The following is a 16,047-nucleotide window of genomic DNA, read 5'->3' as shown; positions in this document are numbered from 1 at the left end:
TAGTTCTCCTGGAAATCGATTTTTAATCGCAATTTTAACTTTCCAAAAAAAATTCAAAAATAAAAATCCCTCTCAATTTTCTAAGTTTTATAACTCGCCAAATCTCTAGCCAAATTTTTTTTGGCCCGTATAAATATTGTTAGGCACTATATAGGGATGCTATTTATCCTATTTTCATCCCATTTTACTGTTATTGCCTAGTGAATGTACCTTTGTATAGTTAGCCACGCATGACTCATTTTTGATTTAAATCTTTATTGAAAACTGCCGATCATACAAAATTTTCAATTATCAGAAATTTTATGGAACAGTTTATACAAAGAGGTAGGGCAACGATAGAAAATTTTTGGAAAAAAAGTTCGGAGATCTTAAACGTATCATATTCCCTGCATGGTTTGGTATCTTCCGCCATTCGTTGTGCCAAACATATTGACACTTTCCAATAATTAATTTATGGTATGAGTCACAGAGTTAGATTATAAAAAGAAAGTAAATAATTGCAATTAGAAATCATATATGTCGGAAATCAAATGTTGATGAGCAGAAACCTTTTACTCATCATAAAAGAGATAAATCACTAAAGATTTGTATACATTAAAATTTGATATTTGGTGCTCGAAAACTGTCTGATGGGACTCCTCCAAAATGAACCAATCTATCGCTGAGGACCAAATTAGATGATGTGGATGGTGTATTCTCTAATTCTAACTTAGGAAGAATGGGAACAAAACGAATGACGACAACAACATGTCAAACATAGATTAAATATCTATGAATCAATAAAGTATACGTGCATTGAAGGTGATAACGATCACTTGAGGCTTATAACTCTTTGACTAAATTATGCAATAATTAAATATAATCATTTTTATATTTTTATACTGATGGTAATTAATATACTATCCTGCTTAATAAATGGTATGATCAAATTTGTTTGAAAATTTAATTATGTATATGAAACTATGTCTTCTATATAAAAATCAAAATTTTCGGACGAACCTAGATTGAACCTTTATGAAAATCTATCATTTTTGTTAATTGAGTTAATATGAATCTTTTACATATGTATATATAGCATTGATAGCTTATATAATCATGGTTTATTCCATATTAACATATTTTTTCAGTTAAATTTGTTAATAATATCATGTAACAAATTAATTCAAGATTAGAATGTCTACAAAATGCTAACAAATAAGAACAAAATACGATTTCTCGACTTAAATTTTAATATGGAGTAGTTTTTCGTTTAAATCTAATTAAAAATGAATAAAAACTTATCTTGTACTATTTTCATTCAAAGATTTTAATAATGTAAATCATGCATTTTCATAATTCAGTACAGTTCTTTTTAGAATTAAAGTTGATGAGGATGATATTTGTGATTTAAAATAATTTGTTAATGTTCACCTTTTATTCATCACCTTGTGGTATGCCCTAAAGCAATAGCATTATCAATTCTGCTGAATTGATCAACTCAAAATTCCAAAAAAAATTCAAAATTTCAAAAATGAAATTAAACAATTTGAATTTTCACATGAAAAAATCAATTTCGAAAAAAATTTGGAAAATCAAAGTATTTGATAATTAGTCAAATAATCAATTTACATCGTTTTTACTCATAAAAAACAACTAATTTTTGATTTTGATATCATATTTGATAAATACTCATTCCAGAGTTGACGTAATGTATTAATTATTGTTAGAGATATTGCTTTCGCAGCAAAATTCTTATTTCATGAAAGAAAAAAAAATGATTTTATTCCAACAAAAACAAGTAAACAGATGAATGGAAACGTACTATATTTTCATAAATGTAGTAATCAGCGTGTCAGCTTTTGTTTATCATGTTCGAGTCAAAATGTATTAACTTGTAATAAGAAATATTCGAAGATTATATGAAGTATTGAGCATTCTTTGTAGAAATATTTGTAATTCATTACTAACATATATAATAAAGTTGTTTTTTTTTCCTTATTGCAATAATTTTGTCTGATTTTAATAACTTTTCATGTATACGAGTTGTGTGAATATGCATCATAATATGCGTAAATATACTTATTTGCGACGAATAATGTGGTTGCATAATGGAGGTGCTAAATTTTGATTTTTAATATGGGGCTTTGGTATGTATAATCATGTTCTTATCTCAACGTAGGAGTATTGGTGCAATATGATTAAAATTTACGAGGTTGATCTTAAATTGAATAATTCTGGAGTATAAATCACAATGCAGCTAATTCTATGTTAAAGATAGATACAGATTGTAGTAATCAATTAGGGAGTACAAATTCATTCTTTCATTTCTGTCGTATTGAGCAGAAAGGAAGAGATCATAACCCTAGGAAAAAAAGCCCAAATTTGTCACTTTTCATAGTACGTTAAACTCAATTCGCTCGGCGAATGCCGAGCACACGTACTCATCATTCAACATAATATTCTCATTCTTTGGTTATTATAGTGCCAGACAACACAAGATTTCAAAGAATTACTTGAGTTTTCAATTAATCTTAATCCGATTTTAGATTTATCGAGAACTCCATCATCACAATTACATACTTCAGTGCGGTAACTACAATTATCCATATACAGAAGGAAGTTCTTTTCGAACAACTCATTTGGAGTCTGTTTTGGAAAGAACTTCTTTCTGTCCGACTTAATTTCATAGTTCCTGATCAACCAAAAGACAGAAACCACACACTATCTACTTAGGAAAGGAGTTCTTTCTAAATCTTCCTTAAATTGAGATTTTACGAGAGATAACCCTTCTATTGCACTTAAAAATGAACATTTTGATATCTTTAGTATCACACATGGTCATATATAGTATTTCATCTACATGAATACATTCATCTTTCGAAGTCTCTCATTAAATGGGAGGCTTCGAAAGATGAATCGTTTTATTCATACAACTTTAAATCTCGAACACATTTAGAGAGTGAGTATATCATTTTATTCTTGTTTTGAGTTTATTCTGATTCAAAATTGCAGTGAAAACAGAAGTTCACACATCATATCTGAATGTGAGCTCATCTATACTTCTACGATCTCAATACCTCCACTCTAAGCATAAGAGGTGAAGTTATATAAAAATTATCAGATGCGTTGAAGTCTCAAAAGAATTGCCTGAATGCTTGTTTCATATTTGTCCAAGTAGTTTCAATGAATAAATGTATTGTTTTTTATAATTTCGATTTATTTTTAGAAAATATTCAATATAAACCTTTATTGTGTTATTTACATCTCATAAATTCTCTGTCTAAATCATATAAAAGCGCGTTTTACCCCTATGAATCAAGAAATTCATTCAATATTCATGGTATATTTATTAAATTTATACGATTTACTAATAATCAATATTATATCCTCATAAATAGCAATATATTTTGGTAATCTATGATAATCATATACAATATTTGAAATCAAATTTTCATTAGTTTAGGTTCCTTGTTAATAGTAAACCATTATATTTATTACTAATAATAAAATCTATGTGTCGTATTGAAATTCAATAAAATTACTTATTCGGTCCAAAAAAACAAATTAGATAAAATTTTTCTTTTTTTATGTAATTTTTGTTTTTCATTTTTCTCAAGATCCTAAGTTATGTTCTAACTTTTGACATCATATCCTATCATGCTAGGCTATATATTATAGCATATCCAAAAGGCAAGGAAATCTATCAGAGAAGCCTTTTTGACCTATCGTTGCCCTACCTCTTTATACAAACAAAGTCTTAAATTATGAAGAAGCATTAACAACAAAAGTATCATTTCTAAAATTAAATTTAAACCAATTCATGAAATCGGTTATATTAATATTATAGTTGATCTGATCACTTATTGTATAGTATCTGTAAAAATCTTGGTGTAAGCATTCTGTGTTCGTGTACATAGCCAAGTGTGCAAATGACATCGATCTTGGACCAGTTTGTTCTGGGTAATATCCGTTCTCTTTGACAGGAAGCATTTCCACAATTGTTGTATTTGTTCCAGAAAAGAATTGGTTATAAAAAGCTCCTCCATGAGGCCCAATTATGTATCTCGCGGTACTGAATTTATTGATTAGTGCTGAAAGTGTCTTTTCTGGAGAATTTTGATCGTGAATGATGACGTTTTCGGATCCGAAGATTTTACTGAGATGAGGGACAATGTCATGGAGATTTTGAATGATTCTACTACCTCTTCCGCCACTCCCTTTGCCTCTTGGCAGTAAAATGACTTTAGAACGTTCAGCTATCGGTATCCTCATTAGCTCCTGGTACCAGTCGAAGAAATAATGATGGACAACTCGAGTTGCAGTGCACATGATAAGTAACTCGGCACTAACTTGCTTTCCATCGCTTTGACAGTTCTGGCGCGACTTGTAGCCGAGTTTTTCTAGAGTTTCTATCGTTACTGGATTGCAGGCTGTAGAAACAACAGTTATCATTTGGGGAGAAATACCTGTGGCGAGAGAGCCAGCGGCGTAATGCGGTAACCCGTTATCAAAAAAGTGTTGGAAGTAGTTTATCTGATGGCTGCCGACAACTAAGGCCGTTCCTTTGATTTCTGGATTATTAACGGTCGTAGGCCATTTGCAGAAGTTTAGATGATGAGAAGAGTTGCTTTTGCGACAAGAATGAGCATTAGAAAGTGATGAAATTCCATTTTTAACAGTCCATACAACATCAATATGCGGAATATGGAAATCTGAGTAATGTATATGATTTTCCTCTTGTTTCCAGAAAAGGTCTGTCTGTTTCGGAGTTAGACCTTTCGGAATGTAACTGTCAAATGGTGGGAGATAAAGGAAATACTCCTTCATGAATCCACTATCGAATACTGTAACAAAGATTTTGTGGCCAGCACTAAAGAATGTTTCTTCTGTTCTTATTGCAGAAAAATTATGAAGAACCTTTATTCCAGGATGGATTTGAAGTTCATGAACGCCCGCATCGTTTTGTGTGAAGTTAATATTACTGAAAGCATCGATAAATTGTTCCTGCTCCAATTGAAACATAATTGTTAGATTTAGATTTTGTTCTAATAGATAATCCACAAATATGAAGGCAAATATTAAATAAATAATGCAAAAATTCTTTACTGCACCGTAGTATAATCTGCTTAAGCTATTATGCCGATTCTCTTTGAAATAGCTCGAGTTAATAATAAGATTCATTTAAAAAGGGAGTAGGTGACAAAAGTGCATACTCTTAAATTAACCTTAAATGTTGATTTTTCGATATTTTCGGTATTAACCTTATTGTAAATTTTTCCGGTGATAAATTTATCACACTGAGGTTATTTTTCCGGTGAGATTTTTAACCTTGATTTAATGAAATTAATATATATAAATTTTATTATTTTTAATTTCGAATGAGTATAATAAAATATTTTTATGTGTTTTTGTTTTTGATGTGATTTGAATTTTGTTAACTCTTTTCAAAATCATTTCATTTTTATGATTTCGGTGGACTTAGAGGAGCTTATTGCTTTTGGTATTAAACAGGAAGTCAAGGGCGGTGTCCCATACAGAAGAAGAACGGGATCTCCAAAGCAATATGTCACTTATTCATGTTCGTATCCCTATGCAAGGCAAAATTTAGGGTTGAAGAACAAAATGGAGTGTTTACTATAAGCAAAGTTAATGAAGAACATTGCCATCATATAGGAGTTGAAATGGGTTCACATTACGCGAGTAAATTTTATCAAAAATGGATCGAACTTTATATTAAAAACGGTGGAAAGCAATTTCTTGCTCAAAAAGCATTTTTTGATAAGTTCGGAATTGATACGAATAACAAAGAAACGATGAAACTTTTCGCGCAGTCTACTGATGCTTTAAAGCACAAATTTTATCGCCTTGATAGATTATTGCACAAAGATTATCAAACGATCCTTACACTTCTTTGGAAGCATTTTTGAATAATTTACAGGAAGAGTGCCCAGATGATCTCGTTCAATTTGATTACAATAGAGATTTTTCCGAGTTTACAATCATATATGCACCTTTTGCTGCAAAAGAATTGGTGCATAGCATTGATAACCCTCTCCACGTCGATTCCACTCATTCTTTAATTAAAGGAAAGATCCAATTGTTTGCAGTAACAATGAAAACAAGTCAAAACACAATTTTCCCCTTTTGCTATTTTTTAGTGAACCCTCAGACATCTGAAAAAATTCAAGAATGTTTGGTGAAATTCTGTGAGTTTGCGCACCTGGATCCACAGCATTGGAGCGCTGACTGTGCGCTAAACATTGCTCGCGCAATTGAGGATGGATTTCCTCTTGCGCAGCTCAGTTGGTGCGCTGTGCATGTTTTACGCGCATGTGCAAAAGTTGGAAGCTATTTTGACAATCCACAGAATTTTGAGAACTTCTATTTAGCAATGGACTTTTTGACATTACGTGCAGATGCAACGAATGCAGAAAAGCTGGCTGAAGAGTCTGATGAAACATATGAGTTCTTGACAACAATGTTAGAAGAAGAAGAACCGCGCGCTTTGAAGTATTTCGATAAACAATGGAGAAGAACCAAAGAACATTGGATGATGTTATATCGTGGAGAAGGTGATTCCACGAATAACATTGCGGAATCACACTTTCATCAATTAAAGCAAACATTTTTCTTGGGTAAGAAAAATGAGCGCATTGATGACATCGTCATAACTCTCATCACTGTTGTGATTCCAAATGCGATTATTAAGGTTCAAGTCGCTAATGTTTTGAATGAAGAAAGAGCAGTAAGAATTCTTACAAGGGCAGGTAATCAGATTGTTGAGCAAAGAGCTTCAAAACACGATGAATGTTTGAAATTAATTCAACACATTTTGGAAATTGTCGAAAGCCGAAGGATTGAACCTAATGTCCTTATTCCATCTTTGAAGGCAATATTAAATTTGGCACAAAGAAGTTTAAAGGAAGAGTAAGCAAGATTAGATAATTTGGACTTTTTTTAAAATTAATGAATAAACAGTATATTTTTGAAGTGTAAGCTTATTTACCTGAAGCTATATTACTTAATATAACATTCAAAGTATTATTGCTATTTATTGGAGAACAAATTTATGTAATTTTCACATGAAAATTGATAAATTTGTATTTCCTTATGATAATCAATTTTTGTATTTGTAGAGAGTCTCCCTGCATGATATCAAGACTTGGCTATTAGTCTTTATCCATTTTTGAAAATTGTATTGTAAATTGTAAGAATTTCCGAATACTACTACTATAAAATATAATTGCTTATCAATGTATATTCTCCCTGCATGATATCAAGACTTGGCTATTAGTCTTTATCCATTTTTGAAAATTGTATTGTAAATTGTAAGAATTTCCGAATACTACTACTATAAAATATAATTGCTTATCAATGTATATTCTCCCTGCATGATATCAAGACTTGGCTATTAGTCTTTATCCATTTTTGAAAATTGTATTGTAAATTGTAAGAATTTCCGAATACTACTACTATAAAATATAATTGCTTATCAATGTATATTCTCCCTGCATGATATCAAGACTTGGCTATTAGTCTTTATCCATTTTTGAAAATTGTATTGTAAATTATAAGAATTTCTGAATACTACTACTATTCTCGTTAACGAAAAAGGGGATTTGACGGAGTCAAATCCCCGCTCACAAAAAGCGGACTTTACATGTCAAATTTTAAATGCATGTAAGGTCCACTTTTATGAGTTTTAGGAAGGAATTGGAGGCCATGAGTTACTGACATTTCATCAGTATCTCATAGCCTCCAATTCCTTCGCAAAATGGGAGAAACTTTGTCCGAATAGTTTAACATTCGGACAAAGTTTCTCCCATTTTAAGAAGAAATTGGAGGGTAAGAGATATACCATATGAATGTATATCTCTTACCATCCAATTCCTTCTAGAAAGTGTCCAAACTTTGGGTTAATTGCAAACTATTAACCCAAAGTTTGGACACTTTCAAGTGGAGATGGAAGGCTTTGGGGTATATATTAATACAATATACCTCAAAGCCTTCCATCTCCACTACAAATGGGAGAAACTTTGTCCGAATAGTTTAACATTCGGACAAAGTTTCTCCCATCTTTCAATGTAATTGCTACCTGTGAGGTACTGATTTGAAGTCAGTGCTTCACAGGTAGCAATATTCACAAAATTTAAAAACATTTTATCAGTTCGTTAGATAACCAGAGCCTCCTAGGTGCTGAACCAGAATCAGTGCCTAGGGGACTCTAGTTATCTATATAAATCTGAGAAACTTTGAGGAAATTGTTCGACATTTCCTCAAAGTTTCTCAGTAATTTAGTGAGGAATGTTCGTTATCGTGTAAATATTTATAATATATACATGATAACAAACATTCCCGCTAAAAGATGTAAAATCTTATAAGAAATAATTCCAAAAGAATAACAAATTTTATATGAAACTGAACCTTATGATTTAGTGATTCAAGATCACCGCTTCATAAGATTCAGTTTCAATCTCAAGTATCTCAAAAGTAAGGCTCTATTTTTTGCCATGCAAAGTGTCACTTTTTGTCAAACCGTTTTTATCGTTTTCGTTTACAACACTATAAAATATAATTGCTTATCAATGTATATTCTCCCTGCATGATATCAAGACTTGGCTATTAGTCTTTATCCATTTTTGAAAATTGTATTGTAAATTGTAAGAATTTCCGAATACTACTACTATAAATATAATTGCTTATCAATGTATATTCTCCCTGCATGATATCAAGACTTGGCTATTAGTCTTTATCCATTTTTGAAAATTGTATTGTAAATTGTAAGAATTTCCGAATACTACTACTATAAAATATAATTGCTTATCAATGTATATTCTCCCTGCATGATATCAAGACTTGGCTATTAGTCTTTATCCATTTTTGAAAATTGTATTGTAAATTGTAAGAATTTCCGAATACTACTACTATAAAATATAATTGCTTATCAATGTATATTCTCCCTGCATGATATCAAGACTTGGCTATTAGTCTTTATCCATTTTTGAAAATTGTATTGTAAATTGTAAGAATTTCCGAATACTACTACTATAAAATATAATTGCTTATCAATGTATATTCTCCCTGCATGATATCAAGACTTGGCTATAAGTCTCTATTCATTATGAGTATGACCCCATTTTTTTACAAAAAGTGCCGAATTGCAACTTTGTCCCAATCTCAATATCGAATTCAATTTTCATATTGTAAAGTATGTTGGATTGACTAAATTACGGATTTTTACAACAATATCTCACGTTTGTTATATGAGATATTGTATTCTCTACGAAAAACTTTTTCCATACCTCTTTCCATAACAAATTCAATTGCAAGAAATGATATGGCTCTGTAAACAAATACGAGCAAAATCTCATCTAGCGACTAGAATATTAAAATGAAGTAATTTTTTGTTTAAATCAATTATAAAATGAATAAAAACTTGACTTTTACTCTTCTTATTCAAGTATATTTCTAATTTAGTTCACGCCTTATCTGTGTATTGTATATATCAATTTAGAATTAATGATAATGAGGAAAATATTTTTGATTTAAAATAAGTTTTTAAAATCCGCCTTCATTTCATCACCATATGTTGTACATAAAGCGATGGCATTACAAATTATGCTTAATTTATCAGTTTAAGACTCCAAAAAAAATTCGAAAATTCAAAAATGAAATTCAAAATTTAAATGTTTCTCTTGAAAAAATCAATTTCGAAAAAAATTTGGATAATCAAAGTACTGGACAATTAGTCAAACATTCAATTTAACTAGTTTTTAATCATTAAACACATTTATTTTTTTGATTTTGATATCATATTTGATAAACATTCATTCCAGAGTTAGTCAGATACCATAACCATCGTTAGATATATTGTTTCCACAACAAAAATATTATTTAAGGATAGTTAAATAAAATTGATTTTATTTCAATAACATCAAGTAAATAGATGAATGGAAACTTACTACATTAGCATTAATGTAGTAACTATATCGGAAATTTGAGTTATCAATACTCTAGTCAAAATGTTTCAAAATGAAATCAGAAATATTCAAAGTTAATATGCGGGACTGTGCATACATTGTAAAGGTCTTCGCTATTCTTTACAAATTTATATAATAAGGATGACCTTTGTTTATTTTATTGCAATAAATTCCTCAAATTTTAGTAACTTCCCATACATTCAGGTCATTCGAATATGTATCACAATGTATGTAAATACCCAAGATTACGAAGAATTCTGTTGTTGTTTTTTCGAGATGCAAAATTTCGATTTTTATTGTGTGATTTTAGCTGGTGTAATATTATTGTTATCTCAACACACATGTGCTGTTGCAATACAATGCAAATTAGCGATGCTGAATTTAAATTCGATAATGCTTGAGAATAACTGACAATGCAACTAATTGTATTATACAAGATAATTGCCAATTAGAGTAATAAGTTCGGCTATATCAATCATTTCTTCCATTTCGGGCATGACGAGCAGAAAGGAAGCGATCAGAAATCTCAGAAAAAAAGGACTCGTTTTTTAAAAAGACCACCACAATGGATTATATATAAATTGGGTGTTATCAGAGTTTAATCCATTCATCATTTTTTTGCAGCAGAACTCCTTACGGAATCCCAGACATCATTAACAGACAAAGCAAGCTCTTCAATGCAACCTAATGCAATATTTATAAACTTCTTTATTGCTTTTTCTTCCTTCTTGACCATTTTTTCGAATTATAGATATGAAGATTCTTTAATTCGCTTCAGCGTCAGAATAATAGGACCGAAAACACAAGAAAACATTAACCATAAAACATGGTGGTATCAATGTCCCTATGTTCAAATGGATAAGGTTTTTTATCAAAATGATCCGAAAGTGATTAACTATGCCCTGATATCAGGTCGAACATATACAGAACGAGCAATAGTTCCGAGCAATTACATAACTCATAGTATGGTTTATGTTACATTATTTAAAGACGTTTTTGTTTCGAAAGGTCAGATCTCAGATGAAAAGCGAAGTTTTAAGACAATTTATCAGGACCATGGCGGTCACACAATGATGCAGACAACTGGAGAATTATTTGAATTAGTTTATTATATTCAGTATTTTAATATGTATGGCCACAATATTCATGATTTCCTTTGTGCAATGATGCTTGTTCCACAAGATTTGGTTTCAAGAGGCTTCATGGTTAATTCCCCTCCGATGTATCGAGAAATTACTCAAGAAATCTTAAACTTTTTAGGATATAAAGTGACGTTTGTAGATTTGTCACAACAAATATATGTTCACTCCCTTTGGCTGATAAATAGTTTAGAATATGCTCACGGCTACACTGCAGGAGGCCTTGACAGGCTACGAAAGCTGATAAAAACAAAAGTCAACTTTAATAAAATCAAACCTACAAGGTTTGTGATCAATGACAGACCAAAGGGAAGTGGAAGAAATTTCGATGATGTTAATAAGCTTTATGAAGCCATAAGTAGTGGTACAAAGATTGATGAAGGCTGTAAATGGGAAATAGCTGATTCTCAATTCTCAAGTTCTGTAGAAACAATTGTTAAGTTTTGGCAATCATTGAAAGTTCTTGTTGCTCCTTGCGGATCTGGTATTTATAACTCAATATTTATGCATGAAAAGTGTGGAATGTGTTTAATGTTCACTACTCAGGTAGATGAACCAAATCTTCAGCTTTGCGCGAATTTAAGATTTTTCTTAATTGGAGTTATCCATCCTAAAACTCCACATAAAGGCCCCGACGTTTATCCTGTGGATGTTCCTGCAATGGTGAAATACACACAGAGAGTAGTTGATGCCGTTAATGCAAGACATTGGACAACAATGGAAGATGTTGTTGTTCATTTTCATGAACCAAGTTACTTGAATTCACCACCTCATGAATTTTAGTAACTTCAATTTATACTATGTTTGTAGAGAAATTTTCGTGTTATTTTTTGTGTTTCAGCATAAATTATGTATTTACTTATGAAAAATAAGCATTTTATTCATTATCATAAAGATATACCATAACAAATTGATAAAATTTTAAAAAAGTGTATTTTAGTACGTTATTTCGCAAGAAAAAAAATCGTTCGCAAATCAAAATTGAAAGAAAAAAAATTGTTTGCACTTTTTCTGACAGTAAATATAAAAAAAGAATTTTACAGAGATGTGGGTGTTTATTCTTTAATAAAGATTGTTTATAATAAGTAGTTTCTTCCACTCTACTGGGAAATATGGTTAAATTTTTGATTTGGGCCGGGATTCCAAAATTAATTTGGAAATTTCGTCTCCTCTCTTCGTTTCTGGTTTTGAGGCATAACAATGACGCACGGAGAAGCCCTAACTCCTCTGGATGGCTTCACAAATACTTTTACTGGGTGGGTATGCGACGCATTCCATTTAGCATGGTCCTTCTATTTGAGAAGTTTATTTTTTACACCTCTGAAAATTCTTTTTTTATTATCATTTACTGTCGAAAAAGGTGCAACAATTTTTATTTCAATTTTGATGTCCGAACGATTAAAGAAATTGTTTGCAATTTTTTAAATTCTCATGAACAACTTCAAGCGGATTTTTCTCAGTAATAAAACTCCAAACTTCTCTTAATTGTGGAGAGAAATTGAAGTTTTCTTCATGCATAGTAGTTTAGTACTTTGTATTTACATTAATGTCAGAAACAGTGTTGACATATATGCAATTTAAAATCGATTCCATTTATACTTAATAATAATATGTCCAATTGTTCTATTCTTTCAAAATATAAAGCTCTACAATGGAAATTGTATAGCTTAAAATTTAATAATCTGCCCCGATACTTTGAACGATGAAAATCGTAAACCACTGCAATAAAATTAATCCTCAATTGTTGTATATATTGATATCTTACTCTCGTAAAAATCTGCAAGACCGTTTTCGCGAAAAAGTCATTTTACATACATGCGTTACTTAGTTAGGCGATTGTTCTAACCTCAACAATAAAAATAATGCAAAATACTGAAAGTCTAGATATAGTTAATAGACTCCAAATATTGCTGCTGCGCTTAAAACAAGATTTAACAAATTTGTCGATATTCACTCAACAAATTGAAATTTCATCAATAAAGCAAAAACAAAATGAGTTACAAACGGGAACATGACGAATTTATCTACTAAAAACTAATTTTTAACTAATATACAACAAAAATTCACGATTAATCCCCGAATTGCAACAAATAACTTAAAGATATTGTTTTACGTTGCTTACAAAAGTAAACTACATAAAGTTTTTGAAGTAGAACCTTTTAAATACGCTCAAATAAAAATCTATTCTAATACCTTTTCTCTTTTTTTAAATAAATATATTCTCATTCATTCCCTAAAACAAACCATTATATGAATATCATGAAATATGTCAATAAATATAAATTATAATAATAATCCAAAATATTCATATCAGATATGGGAAAAAAGACATATTTTGGAACAAGCATCAAAAATAAATAATATTTGTAATTCCAAAATTTTTTCATTTTGCAAATTTTCATGGAAAATTCATATTTCTTCTCTTCATTTTCAAATTTTTGAATTTTTTTTGGAATTTTGAATGAAGAATTGAGAAACCTAATATAGATGGTTGTTATCTCATATGTGATGTTGTTTTATTTCACAATTTGGAATTTTCTCATATTTTCTGGTGAAATTGAGTTTCTATCACAAGTTTAGATAGCATATTTAAGGACAGATTACATGAATTTATATTTTCATCAATATGGTATATTGAAATAGGAGATGCTCAATATTACAATGTCTTTCTTAGAATTCCAAATGTATTCAAATTTCCTGAAACTACAATTTCTGTAGTTACTAGCTACATATAGGAAGCAATGCACAAATGTCTAGTAGATGGTATATCATTTTATCTCGCAAAATGAGTATCTTAGGAAAAATTCTAGATACTTTTTCAAAACATACAATAACGCAAGATCTATTCTGTAAAACCGATTAATAGTACAAATATGTTTATTTGCAAGTCAAAGAATCAAATGTTAATTTTAATAATATTTCCTCGAAATCCCTCTTGCAGTTTTCTTCCATTCTTCGTCTATTAGTCACCGAGTACCTACATAGTCTAAATCCATTACCAAAATCAAGAAAGCATCGTTACGATTTTGTTGACCTACCTTTATTTTAGTGGGTATTATTCTGGCCAATGCCCATTTTTAAACGATTTAATATTGACCATATCAATAGCCGACTCAATGTAAAAATTTAGATATTATTTTTTTCGTTATTCAAACTTTGATAAATTTTAGTATAATGAATGATTTTGTTTCGTGTATGATAAAGAAATGAAAAGCTTAATTAATATCATTTTGCATTTTTTCAAGAATGTTAGAGTACATCTACATTAAAAAATCGGATTCGAATTGCGATACTGCATCAAATTGTTGCACATCTGATAAGGATCTCAAAAGAGTAAAGTTAATTTTTTTGTGTTTTTTTAAATCTTTGAACTCGGAGGATATCTTAAGTTTTGAGAAAGGTACATTCACTATTTTTGACAAAATTTTAAATTTTCATGGGGTTGTAAATCTTATAATAACTAGATGAATAAGGAATGAATCCCAGTATAATGTGCATCATTATATTAAACACTATATGTAAGGCTAATGATTCTATTAACACTTATGAAGATCTATAGTATTTGAGCAGATAAATTTGATAATTTCCAAAACTCTTATATTTCAAAATTAAAGTGTGCGAATGCATTTAAATGAGAGCAAAAAGAGATTGATGCTGTTAAAACTAGGTGTTAATTTGCAATTATTTCGCATCACAAGAACTACCCAGTAAATTCGGCTATCTTTCTTTGCAATTATTCTCCATTATACATATAATATAATGGTTAAGGTTTGAAGAAAAGTTACTAGAGAATTATTGACTTTTGAAATAATGCAGAATTTTACTTGAAGAAATCATTAATTTATGAGTTCCAAATTGCTAAGCATGACGAAGGATCATTAAATTTGCTACAATTAAATACACTTATTGCAGAATTAAGATTTTTGAAATTAAAAGTTTGAAATATTGCCTTTTTGAATAAAAATTTAAATTTTATTATATAATCATGATAATATCTTATAGAAATTAAAAGAAAATATTTTAAACCATTCAAATATTTTGAATGTCTTATCAATTTAAAATATTAAAAGATAGCTTGATTTTATCATCATTAGTTGTTATCAAAGTTTTCTTCTTTTGATGAACAACAGTAAATGATTTGTTAATTACTTGTCTTCCTTTTTCGCAGCAAAATCGACAGTTATGATGATAATCTTGCTGTCAATTTTGAAACTCTCTGATTTACAAGTAAGCATTCCTTTGGAAAAGCAGTCCTATTCTGTTTTCAAGATATTTTAAAGCCTCCATTTCATACAATGCGCAGATCTATTCGAAATTGCAAGAACTCTCAAGAAAAATGCAGCAGCAAAGAAGATTCCATAGTTTCTAGCATCAAAAATTTACAACCTTAATACAACAGTTAAAGAGAAGCTCGAAAAGAAAATATTTAACCATAAAGCTGGAAACCATTCGATATCTACTATTGGATCTAATAAAAAGTTAATTATAACATATTTAACATGCTATTTGTTGACTTTGTTCCATTATATTACCATATATATCTTTTTGAAATCTAAAATATTTTTACGATTTTAACCATGTGTTGTTGAAACCATATATCAATCTTAGCTAAAGTATAGTTTATGAGTCTGTCACCATCTAACGTATGAATTTTCAAAAATGTCAAATATGTTCATTTTTTCTGTAGATTCAGCCATAATTTCACGTTGTTATACTATTCAACTATTATTTAATATTTTTATCGATTTAAATATATGATGAGATGCTTAGTTCTCCTGGAAATCGATTTTTAATCGCAATTTTAACTTTCCAAAAAAAATTCAAAAATAAAAATCCCTCTCAATTTTCTAAGTTTTATAACTCGCCAAATCTCTAGCCAAATTTTTTTTGGCCCGTATAAATATTGTTAGGCACTATATAGGGATGCTATTTATCCTATTTTCATCCCA

General features: G+C 30.0%; 2 protein-coding genes across 2 annotated transcripts, besides 5 other annotated features; one reads left to right on the top strand and one right to left on the bottom strand.

Annotated features, from left to right (window-relative positions):
• Nucleotides 1-216: part of a mobile genetic element that runs on past the window's edge.
• Nucleotides 217-2,376: 2,160 nt separating this feature from the next.
• Nucleotides 2,377-2,424: a mobile genetic element.
• Nucleotides 2,425-3,741: 1,317 nt separating this feature from the next.
• Nucleotides 3,742-5,001, bottom strand: TVAGG3_0000540 (protein of unknown function, DUF563 family; the record flags this gene model as incomplete). Its single annotated transcript, XM_051219650.1, has 1 exon — nucleotides 3,742-5,001. One exon carries the CDS (start codon nucleotides 4,999-5,001, stop codon nucleotides 3,742-3,744), a length of 1,260 nt encoding a protein of 419 aa, XP_051104636.1.
• A 168-nt stretch (nucleotides 5,002-5,169) lies between these two features.
• Nucleotides 5,170-7,576: a mobile genetic element.
• On the top strand, nucleotides 6,371-6,910 carry TVAGG3_0000530 (MULE transposase domain-containing protein; the record flags this gene model as incomplete). Its single annotated transcript, XM_001288048.2, has 1 exon — nucleotides 6,371-6,910. The coding sequence occupies one exon, from the start codon at nucleotides 6,371-6,373 to the stop codon at nucleotides 6,908-6,910; it is 540 nt and encodes a 179-aa protein (XP_001288049.2).
• Nucleotides 7,577-9,158: a mobile genetic element.
• A 5,336-nt stretch (nucleotides 9,159-14,494) lies between these two features.
• Nucleotides 14,495-16,047: part of a mobile genetic element that runs on past the window's edge.

This window comes from Trichomonas vaginalis, chromosome IV, assembly GCF_026262505.1.
Source record: "Trichomonas vaginalis G3 chromosome IV, whole genome shotgun sequence".
NCBI lineage: Eukaryota > Parabasalia > Trichomonadida > Trichomonadidae > Trichomonas > Trichomonas vaginalis.
This window is presented reverse-complemented; position numbering and strand designations above follow the sequence as displayed.